The sequence below is a fragment of the Glossina fuscipes genome, unplaced genomic scaffold (genome assembly GCF_014805625.2).
Source record: "Glossina fuscipes isolate IAEA_lab_2018 unplaced genomic scaffold, Yale_Gfus_2 3, whole genome shotgun sequence".
Lineage (NCBI taxonomy): Eukaryota > Metazoa > Arthropoda > Insecta > Diptera > Glossinidae > Glossina > Glossina fuscipes.
Window position 1 is genome coordinate 5464155 of NW_023998417.1, and position 13142 is coordinate 5477296.

The 13142-nt window shown below is 31.1% G+C and overlaps 1 protein-coding gene across 7 annotated transcripts in view; it reads left to right on the forward strand.

Annotated features, from left to right (window-relative positions):
- LOC119635153 (polypyrimidine tract-binding protein 2) overlaps window positions 1-13142 on the forward strand; it is a 246453-nt gene that overhangs the window by 203666 nt on the left and 29645 nt on the right. For 5 of the 7 annotated variants that reach the window (XM_038029762.1, XM_038029763.1, XM_038029764.1 and 2 more), the window contains 4 exons: window positions 7906-8208; window positions 8395-8668; window positions 10240-10451; window positions 12430-12463. In XM_038029762.1, the coding sequence (XP_037885690.1) occupies window positions 7906-8208; window positions 8395-8668; window positions 10240-10451; window positions 12430-12463 (823 nt within the window). Of the gene's footprint in view, window positions 1-7905; window positions 8209-8394; window positions 8681-10239; window positions 10452-12429; window positions 12464-13142 lie in introns of all 7 variants that reach the window. The other 2 variants (XM_038029765.1, XM_038029766.1) reach the window with 2 other exon arrangements.

Consider the following 13142-nt stretch of genomic DNA (forward strand, 5'->3'; position numbering starts at 1 on the left):
TCTATATAAATCGTTACATATTGCAAATCCTTTTGATGCTGTAAAAGCTTCCATTACGCTTTCGAAACACGATCTAAATGTATTAAAAAAAAAAAAAAAAAAAACAAAACAAAAAAAAAAAAAAAACGATAGAGATAAAAAAGCAAAAATAAAGCAAAAAGAAGAAAAAAAAAAGAAAAGTAAAACAATTTTGTAAACTCTATGAGAGATGCATCAAAATGTTCTAATACCATGCGATTATCTTCAGTGTAAAACTTTTTCGATAAATTTCAGTTGTGCACTGCATCAAAAAAAAAAAAAAATATGAAAAAAAAAAACTATTACTTGTTGCTGCTCTCTTGGTGTTAAAAAAAAGTTTACATTGCGTTATATTTTCCCTAACATTTCACTTCAATGGTGCAAGTTATGCAAAATTTAACGTTCAATTTGTTGTTTAGAAAGCAAATAAATATATCTCTTGAAACGGAACTCATGAGAAAGACGAGTAGTGAGTGAGCTCATTAACAATTTAACATAAGGGCAAGTTTTCCATTTTGTTCGCCCTGTGCTGCTATACGGTAAATATATATTTCGTTTAAATTTAAAATTCTTGGCGAAAGTTAATGATTGAGCAATCAACTCTGGCCAAATTTTCCATCCAACACGAACAGCATTTTTAAGCGAGAATCAATTATCTTCCCTATTTTAATACATTGCACACATGTACTACCTGCACGTGTTCTCTTCACAAGTAAAACAACGAAATATCTTCACTATCCACTCTGCCTTTACCATTCCTCTCTTAGCTTTTTCATCTGATTGCCTTGGAATTTTATTATTGGAGAGTGTCATAATACGATTCGAGTTTCGAGCAATATTCGAAAAGATCGCACGGTGTTCACTTGCTTTAATTTAAACTCTCGAAATTTTACTGCGGACATCCCTAGAACACGAAATCGACCGATCCTTATTCAACCTGCTATGTGTTATTTTAAATCAACATAACAATTATTTTTAGTTCAGATTAGATTTGAGAAGCGCTAAACTATGTTTCAACTTTATTCTAAAGAGTAATTCTTTAATCCCTTTGAACGAAAAAATGCATAAAGGAGGCATGTCTTTCGCAATTTCATTATTGAGGGGCAAGTAATTTTTTAAAGCTGCATCTTGTTTTTTTAGATATCGAAATTCAGATTTGAAAGTTTCTGACGTGTTAAGGCCCCACAGGAGACAGTTGCAATAATTTCACACCATAACATCTACGAAGACCCCCATATACCGACCTTCACATATATAAAACATTTTTAAGCATTGATAACAAACATGGAGACCAATATTTAGATAAAAATCTGTGACTATTGATATAAAACTTTTGAATAAGAAGTGAATGCGCAGAGATCTAGTGACTTCATCTTCCCCAAATTTTTGCTTGTCTTCAGCTTAATTTCAGAGCACCATTACATTTTCAATGCAATTTGCATACGTTTGACTTTTTCGGCAATGGCATCATCTAGATGTACTCAAACCTCTTCGAGAGATTAAACGAAAGACAATCAGTTATCAATTCCGCAACCTATCGAGTAGCTGTCCGTTTATTTTTCTGACAACAGGTGCCGAGAAATACGAGAAGGGTCGGTCTTCTTCTCAACCATTACCCATTGTGCGCAAATCCTTAATTTGTCTACCTTTTGTTTTCATATTCCCATGCACAAACACCCGAATTAAGTGACTAGGTATGTTTTTCAAAAATGGTGGACACTGGAAATATTGGATCTGCTGGTGGGTGCCGTTGAAGGAACGAACCAACAAAAAAAAGCCGCCATCACGCTACCAACTATGAGAATTGAAGCAATAGAGGCGAAAATGGACGCGCAATGCCTCAAAGACCATGGTATCGCGATTTCTTAGACAAAGAAGTTCGCAAAACTCGTAGCAGCATTGATGTGAATTGCAGTACCTTCCCCGCGAACCTAACTCGGATCAAGTTGGTTGCGAAGACCTATTGCTTGCTTCCATTTTTATAACAGTGTCCAAAAAGTACGACCTCGAAACTCTTGTTATCGTTTCGGTGCAAAATTCTTATTCTACGTACCAACCTGGATAGATGGGCAGTAGCTCCTTCCTTCATGCGCAAAACGAATGAAATTATCCTTTTTATGAATATCGGTAGACAAACTGTGCCCTAAGCTAGATCTGCTTCACTTTCATACAAAATTATCGTTATATATAATTTATATATCTCCTTGATTTTAGAATAGTATAGTAATCGTCATACCTTGACGTGGATAATATTTTAAAATTTATGCTTTCACGCAGTGAATGCCTTCAATTTCGTTTGTTCACTATTTCCTTTCAATTTCGTATTTTCTTTGCGCTAACTTTCTTCTCGATTTTTGATCTGAATGTAATAAGTGATATGCCAACTTATGTCGAGGATCGAAAAAAAAACTCATTTCAATTCAAATTAAATGTCTTCACTTATCAACTGGTAGGTACCATTCGTAAAATGCAAGTGCGATCGCATAAAATAATTCGAAAAGTGACGCACAACTACTTTCAATAAAAATCTCATTGAATAAAAGTTCAATAAATTTTTTTTTTTTTTTTTTTTTTTTTTTATTATTAATTTCATTGCTCTTTGCAAACAAATATTAAGAATTTCCCATATCGGTTAAAGTCAGTGCTTTTGTCTATCAAGAAGACTCTATTCCGTTAATAAAAACTAAATCGCTCCTAGCATCGTCTATGCCGTCCTATTATGCATGCTTCGTCTAGTCGTTGTAAACTAAATGCTGCGGCGGTCGCGCTTAAAACTTTCTGTGCACTTATTTTATGCGACAACTTTGTGTTGCACTGTAAAAATGAAAGGACATAAACAATAATATTTGTGAAATTTTTAATAAAAACAAACTACTTGTCATTGTTTTGGCTTTTTTCATTTTTTCTGTTTTTCTGTTTTTTTTTTTGCTTTCTTATTACTACACAACTTTAGTTGTTAAAACAAAAGGGCGAGCTCAACCAACAAGAATTGAAGAAGAAAAAGGAGAACTCATCGAGCCAGAAATATTATACAAAAGAGTTAAGCGTGCAATTGCAACACTTTGTTGTTTGTTTTTGTTAAACTTTCATTTTATTATTATTATTTTGACGTCATCATCTTTACATACATACATACATACATACATACATACATACTTGCACACGATAATGCATATACCATCATAATAATTGTGTCCACATATTTAAGTAAATATAAAGAAACAGGTTAAGAGAATGTGTTGGGTTTGCGGTTTATTTTAAGGATCTTTGCCTCAAAAATGTCGTGTTCAAGTAGTTTTTTTCTTCTTCTATATTAAGACAAAAAGGAAAAAAAAACAAAAACAAAAAAAAGGAAAAAATTTAGAGGATTATTATCATCATTGTTAGTTTGTTTTTTTACTTATTTATTTATTTATTTTTTTTTTTTAATTTTTTATTTTATTTTATAACCAAACTTTTCATTGTTTTCTGAAACGTCAAACAACAAACGGCAAGCAGCACCAGCAGCAGCAGCAGCAGAGCACAGAGAGAGCAGTGAAGGAAAAGTAAAAGCAAAACTTTGTAAATTTTTATAAAGTTTTTTTTTTTTTTTTGTTAAAAGCTTTTATTGTTATAGTTTTCCATTCGACAAAACTGACGGGGATACGTGCGTGTAAATGAACGTTTGTCGTTTTTAAGTGATTTTTCCTTTTCTTTTTAAATATTTTTATATGCATCACTGGACGAAGACACAAGTATGTTAATTTTCTCATGCCATTTGCATATAACATCCTCTACATTGACTTGAAAGCGAAATTCATCTTGATTTAGTATTAAAATTTGAAACTTTATGGACTTACTTGACTCTTTTTCTTCAGATCTTGGTTTTATGGTAAGGAGTTACGCTTAACAATAGTTGAAAAAAAAAAAAAAATTAATGAAGAAAAAATGTTGTCTTTAAATAACTCACAAATAGCGAAGGACATTGCTTTGAAAAATGGACGAGCACTCAATGTAGTTTAGTAGAGCGATAGCTTTTTTTTTATATAGATAAGTGTCTACGATTCGGCCACAATTGATGACTTTTTTGCTCATTTTCATCGTTCTTTTCATTGCTCTATATATGTATATATATATATATATATATATTTAATCCCTCAAGTGCATTATTCTTAAGCATTTTTTCTTAACGCATTAGCATTTTGGCTTTGTTTACACCTACCTCGGGTTGTTTGTGAATTCAATTTAACCAATATTTTTAAAAGAAATATAACACTAGTGGCTGTAATGACATTCAAGAACATATTATAATGAATCAAATTGAAGAAGAAAATTTTATATAATATTCCCAAAAGGTATAATATAGAGAGGAAATATTCGAAATATATATATATATATATTTTTTTATTATTAAATTCAATGCCGTGTGAAGTAAACTAGAATTTAATTTCTGATAAATACGCCAGGTCTCTGAGTAAGAGCAACACCTATTAACAGAGTTCCTTCTTTAACTTGTCGGTATACGTCGATCAATTTAATTTGATGATCCCCCCCGTGAATATTTTTGGGGACTTTATGCTTGCTGTCTAGCTCTAGCTGTCCCCTTGCGAGCCAAAGCCCCTGTACTGCGCAGGAATATATACATATTCTATTCGTCTCGAAGCTAATCGCTTATATCTGCCACCCTTCAAGATCATTTTTGGACACGTTGCGAAAAGGAAGAACTTGTAGCAACTACCTTGACTTCTCTCAACGTATCAAATTGAAATTCAGGTCTGATAATCACAGTTGCCATAAATTTTAGGAATCCCGTATGAGGTTTATAGGCGTTTCATAGATCGATTTTGATGACTTACTATATTGATTTCGCTGGGGGTGGCTATGTCTATTCCAAGTATCGATATTAATTTCCAGTTTTTCAAGAGCAGATTGATTCAACACGTACAGATCCAAACATCGGTGGTATGCGTAGATGAAAGTGTTATATCTTGTAATAATGATTGTCGGTAACCAACTCCTCGTGCGCTCTGCTGAAACACTTGTAATGTTTATGATGTGAAATTTTTCCTAGAATTACCAAAATATAAAAAAAAAAAAAAAATACTTCTGATATCTACCTATTCTACTATACCCGCACAATTTAATTTAATTACTGATCATATTTTTTGGTCATAATATTATTTGTTTTTTTTTTTTTGTTCATTTAAAGATAAAACTCTTGCACATTGCTTATGCAAGTATTTTTCAAAGAAGTTAATTTTAATATTCCTTCACTTAATATCAAATTTCAAGTTTATTAAAAAGAACAAAAAAAAAAAAACCTTTGTTGTCATTTGCTATAAAATCATAAACTCCTCATCATTAACAATAGAAGAGAAGATAAAGAAATAAAAAAGAGATCACATAATCATAATAATAATAATGATAATAATTGAAAATGTTTCAAGTATCACATTACGAAAGTCATCAAACATTTCTCTACATTATTACGAGCATAAATGTTTTATGCATATTTGGTATAATAATAATATACTTTCCTCGTTGGTATATATATATATATATATATATATATATATTCGTTCTTTAATATGTGATAAAAAGAATATTATATTTATTTTTAAAACGAGACTAGACGAGACAATCTGACAAACTTAGTCCTTCTTTTAACCTCCTTGTTCGTCACTAAGAATATTAAAATATTCAACAAGCAATTCTGGTTTTTCACCATTTTATAAAAAATGTTTACTTAAGAATCTATGTTTTTGAAAGCATTTTTTTCAAGTATGTTTGCCTCTTACATATATTTACAAACACACGTATATATATATATACCGTGAGTACATACATAATAAAACTCTGCTAAATGCGCACATGTAGACGTTATCCTAATATTCATCTAGCTTTCCCATTTTTCGTAAAGTTATAGTTTATAAGTAAAAGAGGAAAACAAAATTCTTTTTAAATTCTATAAATGAGAATATATACATATATGCGAGAGAAGCATAAAAAGTTGAAGAATTTCTTAAAGAACGCATCTTTTTACACATTTTATCTCCCAAGTTATTATTCTTGCCATCTTCATACAAAAATGCGTGGCAAAGTAAACTGGGGATTTGTCTCACCATGTTACGCCAAAATAGCACTATATCTCGGCTTTTACAGGTTCGTCGGTAAGCACGCAGTAAAACTTCGATTATCTTGAATGGATGGTGCCACACCTAACAGGCAAGATAAGCTATAAAAGTATTCCATTTCCTCCTTTACGACATAAGGCATTTAGATGCGGTATATTTATGATATAAAACAGTTACGATTCCGTGGTGTGCGCATTAAGTTTACCAGGTAAGAGGTAGACCCCCACATTGCAAGCGATCTAGTTTCAAAATGCAACCAAGCCAAGTGATAGAGGTTTCGAATAGAGAAGTAGACATAAGCCAAAACCTTGTCTTCTACTATAGAAAAAAGAAATCGAGAGATAAATCAACACTGTAACTTACCCCTACGTCCATATTTAACAAGATATTCTGATATTCTGGACGAATTATGGCAGAAAGATAATGTTATTCAGTCTGTTTTGTTTTATACTCATTTTCATTGAGACAAAATGCAACAAGCATCTAGTGTTGCGAATAATTCTCAAATTAAAAATGATGTCATTGTCATTCCATGCAAAGGGAGAATCTATTTAAAAGAGGTTTTCTTTCAATAGATGAAATTCGTTCAGTAGGGGAAAGTCGTTTGGGGGCCGATTCTGCAGTGAACACGTTCAAGGCTGTCGCTCTATCTGTGGGTAAACTAGATTAGATCTTGTAACAGATGATGTTAGTGTCTAATGATGCGAATTCTGAAAGCGTACCAATTATTGAAGCTCTCTATTTGCCTACTCTTATATCTTAGCAAGGCGCACAATATAGTTGCGTGTAGAAAACCTTGTGTGTAATATTTCAAACTGATGAACTTTCGTTGTCAATCACCAAATGTTTCTGTGGGGAAAATGTATATTCAATCCGCATACGATTGATTAGAAACTCTCGAATAGTGTTGAATCCGCAATTACAGTGGTTTTCCGTACGAAAAAATGTCTTTACCGAGTAAAAACGAAAGCCTAATAACAGGCGCAAAACAAGTCAAGTCCTACCCGTCAAATCTATCTCCTCCATCTGAATTCTATTCTCTTTGCCTTATAAAGAAAAAGAAAAAAAAAAAAAAAACGAAAATAAATCTTCTCGTACGGCCCTCGTATGTATAAAATTCAAAGTTTTGCCAATTTATTGTTAAGAAGTACGTGCGTTATGTTTTCATAACTTTTTCTGCTCTCTACGCTCTTCTTTAAGCCTACGGTGGTGATAGCTGGCATAACTGTTGCTACCTGTGTCATCTCTTTAACAATTCTAATCAATTTTTGTTATTCTTTTATTTCTTTTTTGTTTTCAACCACTTTGAAGAGGATAAAATCCTGCAGAGCGACGACCTAGCATTGTTGAATGTTATCATTTGAAGTTTGCAGTTAAAAAGATATTCAGCACGTACCTTTCAGGTGTAGACTATTATATATATTTTAGGAAGGTACTCAAGTATAAAAAGATTGCCAGAATATGTGTTTGTTTATCTACGTAAACGAATAACGCACGGTTGGATAAGATTGAAAATGTGTTGTAAAAATTTCAATTCCTTAGGTTTAAAAAATCAGTTTTACAGCATCTATATATATATATATATAGCAGCATCTATACGTATTTATATGTCTATAGATACATATATATATGAGATATGATTTTCGATATATACGGTACTACTTACCTGTCCGATTTAGCTTAATTTTGCTAACAACAATAACAAAAACAAGAAATTTTAAGAAAACTAAAAATATTGTAAATAAAACTTTGTTACTATAATTCTCTCTTTTAGAATGCTATACAACCCGATTATCGTATACAATCACCAGCTGCCGGCTCGCCGTTGCCGCTTTGCGGTACTAATAATACAAATAACACAACTAATGCAGATACCACGGTAGCAATTTTGCAGAATAATACAAATGCTGTGAATTCCGCCAGCGGTAATAGCAATGCTGGTGGACCAAATACCGTGCTGCGAGTTATTGTTGAATCTCAACTGTATCCAGTATCGCTGGACATCCTACATCAGATTTTCCAACGCTTCGGTAAAGTTTTGAAAATTGTCACATTCACGAAGAACAATACATTCCAGGTAAGCGAGAAAAGTAGGAGCAAATATAATGCAAGAGTAGCAAAATAATGAAGAGTTATTATTACTGCTTACATATATTATTATTATTATTATTATTATTATTATTTGTTATTAATAATTGTTTCTGTTGTTGTTGTTGTTGTTTTAATGCTTATTTTGTTGTCATTTGTTGTTATTATTATATAGGCCCTCATACAATATCCGGATGCCCACTCAGCTCAACATGCCAAAACCATATTGGATGGTCAAAATATTTATAATGGTTGCTGTACACTGCGCATTGACAACAGCAAGATGACAACGCTCAATGTCAAATATAATAATGACAAATCACGAGATTTTACCAATCCATCGTTACCACCTGGCGAACCGGGTGCCGATATTATGCCCACAGCTGGTGGTTTAGTCAATGCAAACGATTTACTATTGATAGCGGCCCGTCAGAGGCCCTCACTAACAGGTGATAAAATAGGTAACACTCTACAACTTTCCATTTTTCAATTTTAGTTAGTTTTTTTATATGTTAAATATATAAATTTAGATTTTTTTTTCCTCCTCTCCTTCTCCTTGAATCTTTCCCACGCCCATAGATGCAAACGCAAAATAATCCGCATTTTAAATCAGGTAAATACAGCTATTTAATAGAACTTCTGCAGGAAAAGAAATGCACTCTTACGACACTGGCGGTGGCCTATCCAAGATGTTTATAAATAAAACTGATCTCGTAAACTTACAGTTATCGAGCCAAACCGGATAGATACGCGGGGAATCCAATTTTCTCGATCTAAAGGATATTTTTACTTCTTTAATTGTAAAATCCATCCTCCTCCTCTTGGACTCTTCGAAGAAATTGATTGACAGTTAAACTAGTGATTACTCTTCTAACATCTATGACCGTTTTTAGTTCACTAATTTTCATTCGGCCATGTCTTAATATAGTCGATATATTTCATAATCTAGTCAATGATTAATAACATCCATCTGAACGCAATTGTTGCACACGAGTAACCGTGTGTTTAAGTCGCTGTGTGCATTCTGCTTACTCCAAAGTGTCCTTCAAAAGTTTTTAGGCAATTGCATACAGGTATTATTGCCGAGATTATTTAAGTTTCCATTTCGGATAATTCTTTTCCGTAGCAGTTGGGACTTTGCACATTTCTAAAAAATTCTTAATTAATAAAACAACAATCTCGCAAAGTGTCAATGCTTTATAGTTTGCCATTAATTCTCATTGTGGCTAACTACATACATAACTGCATTTTTATGATATTAATTTGTTACTTCCTTCACTTTTCGCTTTTATGCTCTCTCTTGACCGATAATTTCTTTTATATAAGTTCTGTCAATTAATTAATTTTGTTGTTCCCACTAAAAAAAATATTCTATTAAAAAGTTTCCGCAGTGTTTTAAAAATATCAAGCTTGACACAATTTTGTGGCCTTTTTGTTGTACGCTTGCTAGAAAGCACTGAAATTTTAAATATTTATTATATAGCCAACTCCTTCTTCTTCTATCTACAGTACATTAGTTAAAATATTTTTTAGAAGAAATTCATTTAATAAAAATGGTCCTAATTTGACCCATTGAACTTTCATTTGAGTAATTGTTGTAATTGATTGGTATCATGTTGAGCCTGATGGAAAATTTATTCCGTCTGAAGGTAGCTACTACCGCCTTTGCATAGTAGTGGTGGTAAATAAAGACCTAAGAAATTTATAATGGATTCTAAAATGTGAAAGCGATTAGAAAGCAATGGCGGCGTTCATTAGGAGGTAGGAAGGAAATAGAAATCAAAATTTCCTGAAAGCGTAGAGTTTTTATGCCACATAGCCGCAGAGTAATGAATAGCTTTTTATTATATCCACCCCAACCGACTCCGGCATCCTTATTTCCTTTCTTATATTAATGTATAATTTGTGTTTGTCTCGTCTACTGCGCTTATTATCTGTGTCTGTCCCTATCTCTTTTTGTAATCTTAAGAGAAAATTGTAATTATTATTAAATGTTATTCACATTTGAAATTAAAAGTAGAACTATTTTTCTATTTAGTAAATGGTCTTGGTGCTCCTGGTGTGTTACCACCGTTTGCTCTTGGCATTGGCACACCACTGGCCGGTGGGTATAGCAGCGGCATCCCAAATTTGGGTGCATTTGCTCTTGCCAATAGCGGTGCTCTACAAACAGCCACTCCTGCGTTGCGTGGCTTCTCGAATGTTTTGCTAGTATCGAATTTAAATGAAGAGGTAAGTAAAATAAACAATTTAAAAAAAAAAATTAAATCAATAAAACTGTATAAGATTAAAAAAGAAAAAAAAAAGGTGGGATTTGATATAAATAATTTCTATTATCTTTCATTTATAATATACATACAAGCAGTAGTAGATAGAGGTTCTCTTTTTGAACCTTTTTCTCAAACATCTCCATAGAGTAGATAGATTTATAAAATAGATTATCTAAGAAAAAAAAACAACATATGTATTTTTTCTTCATTTTATCATTAGTTAATATTTTCAACATAACAATTATAATATAAAAATACATCTCTCTATATAGATAAAAAAAAAATCATATTTCCATAAGAAATAAAACAAAATGAAGCCAACAACCAAACCAAATCAATTCATATATATATCAAGTGCTTCTATATACATTAAAATATTTGTGTTGTTATATAATATATTTTCATCCTTTCCCCACTTTATTTGTTTGTTTAAAGTATTTATTATATACATAAATACAGTTCATATTTGTTTTGTACCTTTTATATATCAATATCAACATTTTTCATTCTTAATATTTTTTATGTTTATATTAATATTGAATGATACAATCATTTAGTTTTTTCTCCCATTATATTTCTATTTTTCCATTTTTCTTTTTCCTTTTTTTTTTTTTTTTTTTTTTTTTTTTTTTTTTTTTTACATTTCATAGAGCATTACCGTTAACCTAGCTTCACAATAATGTTTATTTTTCATTTCCATATTTAATGGATTTTTCTCATAAAGTCCAAAATTTTTTTTCCTTTTTTTTTTTTTCATTAATTTCTAAAGTTTATTTTTTTCACCTTCAATTTTCACACTCGATACGTTTCTATTTATTATGGCATATATTTTCACATAAACATAAACAAGGTGTACCATAATGAAATGATGTATTGATGTATTTTGTTTTTTTTTTTTCAAATTCCGGTATTCTCTTGTAGCATATTATTATTTACTTTCTAATAAATAAAACATGAATCAATTACTAGAATAGAAGAGTACTACGCATGTGAGGTTTAGTACAATTTAGTCAATCTATCTGTGTTAGGTAAATCCCATCGGATCAAACCAAATCGAATGATTTTTGTCAGGTGTTTTATGTCATGCCTACGATTCGGTTATCACAAATAAGTTTTCGTAGTCTATGAACTATAAGTTAGATCGCTGGCAAGGCTTGTCGTTTGGTCAAAAATTGTCAAATATTCTTCTTCAGCCCAGCCTGTTCAGTAAAGTCATTTCATTTAGCTTATTTCTGATCTGTATATCAACACGCGTTAGTGATGAGAATCGATCAACACTCAGCCCAGTTTTGATATAATCAATTTAATCCGGGCTTTTGCTTCACCCCTGAATAGCTCTAAGTAAATTAAGTTAACCAATCGATCAGCCTGATCCGGTTAATAAATAAGTCTAGTCAGTCCAAACAACCGGAGCAGCTTATTTGCCAAATGCTATACATTATATATGTAAGTACGTTTCTAAGATTTCTCTGTACAAAAATAAAATTTCAAATCAATTTGGAACACCTTTTTTTCGACACATATGCATATGTGAATTCTTTTTTTTTTTTTTTTTCTCCAAATATAACTCTCTTGTGTTTGCATTTTTATTCATAGTATTTCGTTTCTCATTTTTCTCACTGACATAAATTTTCACAATTTTTTCCCTTCAAATCGAAAGTAAAAAGAGTTTTTTTTTTTTACAAGAGAAAGAAAAATTTATCATCAAACTCAATTCGTATCAGCCATTAAACGATTGATTGATAATTGATTTTGAATATTAATTAAATAAAAATTGCAAATTTTCTTTGTATTTGAAAAACTCTTTACTTGTTTTGTTTTTTTTTTGTTTTTAATTTATTTAGAAATTATCTACTTTTTTCCTTTTTTAATTTTTATCATTTTTTTACAAACTCTTGCTAATCTGGAAAAATCTCTATTTTTCTCTCTTTTTTCTGTAGATGGTCACGCCTGATGCTCTATTTACCCTCTTTGGTACGTCTGCACAATTTTTATCAATTTTTTTTTTTTTTTTTATTTTTCAAACAATTTTTATTTAATAACTTAACTATAGAAGAAACAAAAACCTAAAAAAACAACAAACTTAAAAGAACAACCATAATAATACAACTGTTGTTGTTTTTGTTGTTGTTTAATATTTATTATAATTTAAAAATTATTTGAAAATTAAGAGTCGTCGTCGTAAACTAATTACCACAACCACCATCTATAAATGCTACTATTTTTACTATTTGCTTATAATATTTATATAACTTACTTGAGTATATATATTTTTAACTGCTAAAATGTAAACAACTATTAACTCTTCTTCTCTTTTTTTTTTAACTTTTATTCTAATTTTAATTAGCTCGTTTATTTAGTGAATAGCTAACGAGCTTTTATTACAGGCTTATAGAAGCTATAGGCTATATAGAGTAGAATATAGGCTATCTGAAGTACTTCTTAAATGTTTTATATAAAAACTTTCTCTCTCTCTCTCTCTCTCTCTCTCTCTCTCTCTCTCTCTCTCTATCTCTCTCTCTCTCTATCTCTCTTGCTACACAAGCTTTCTATTATGTAAAACTTGGTTAAGCGTAAATGTTCTCTATTCCACAAAGATCCTTTTCTATATATATATATATATATATCGCCTACCATATATATATATATATAT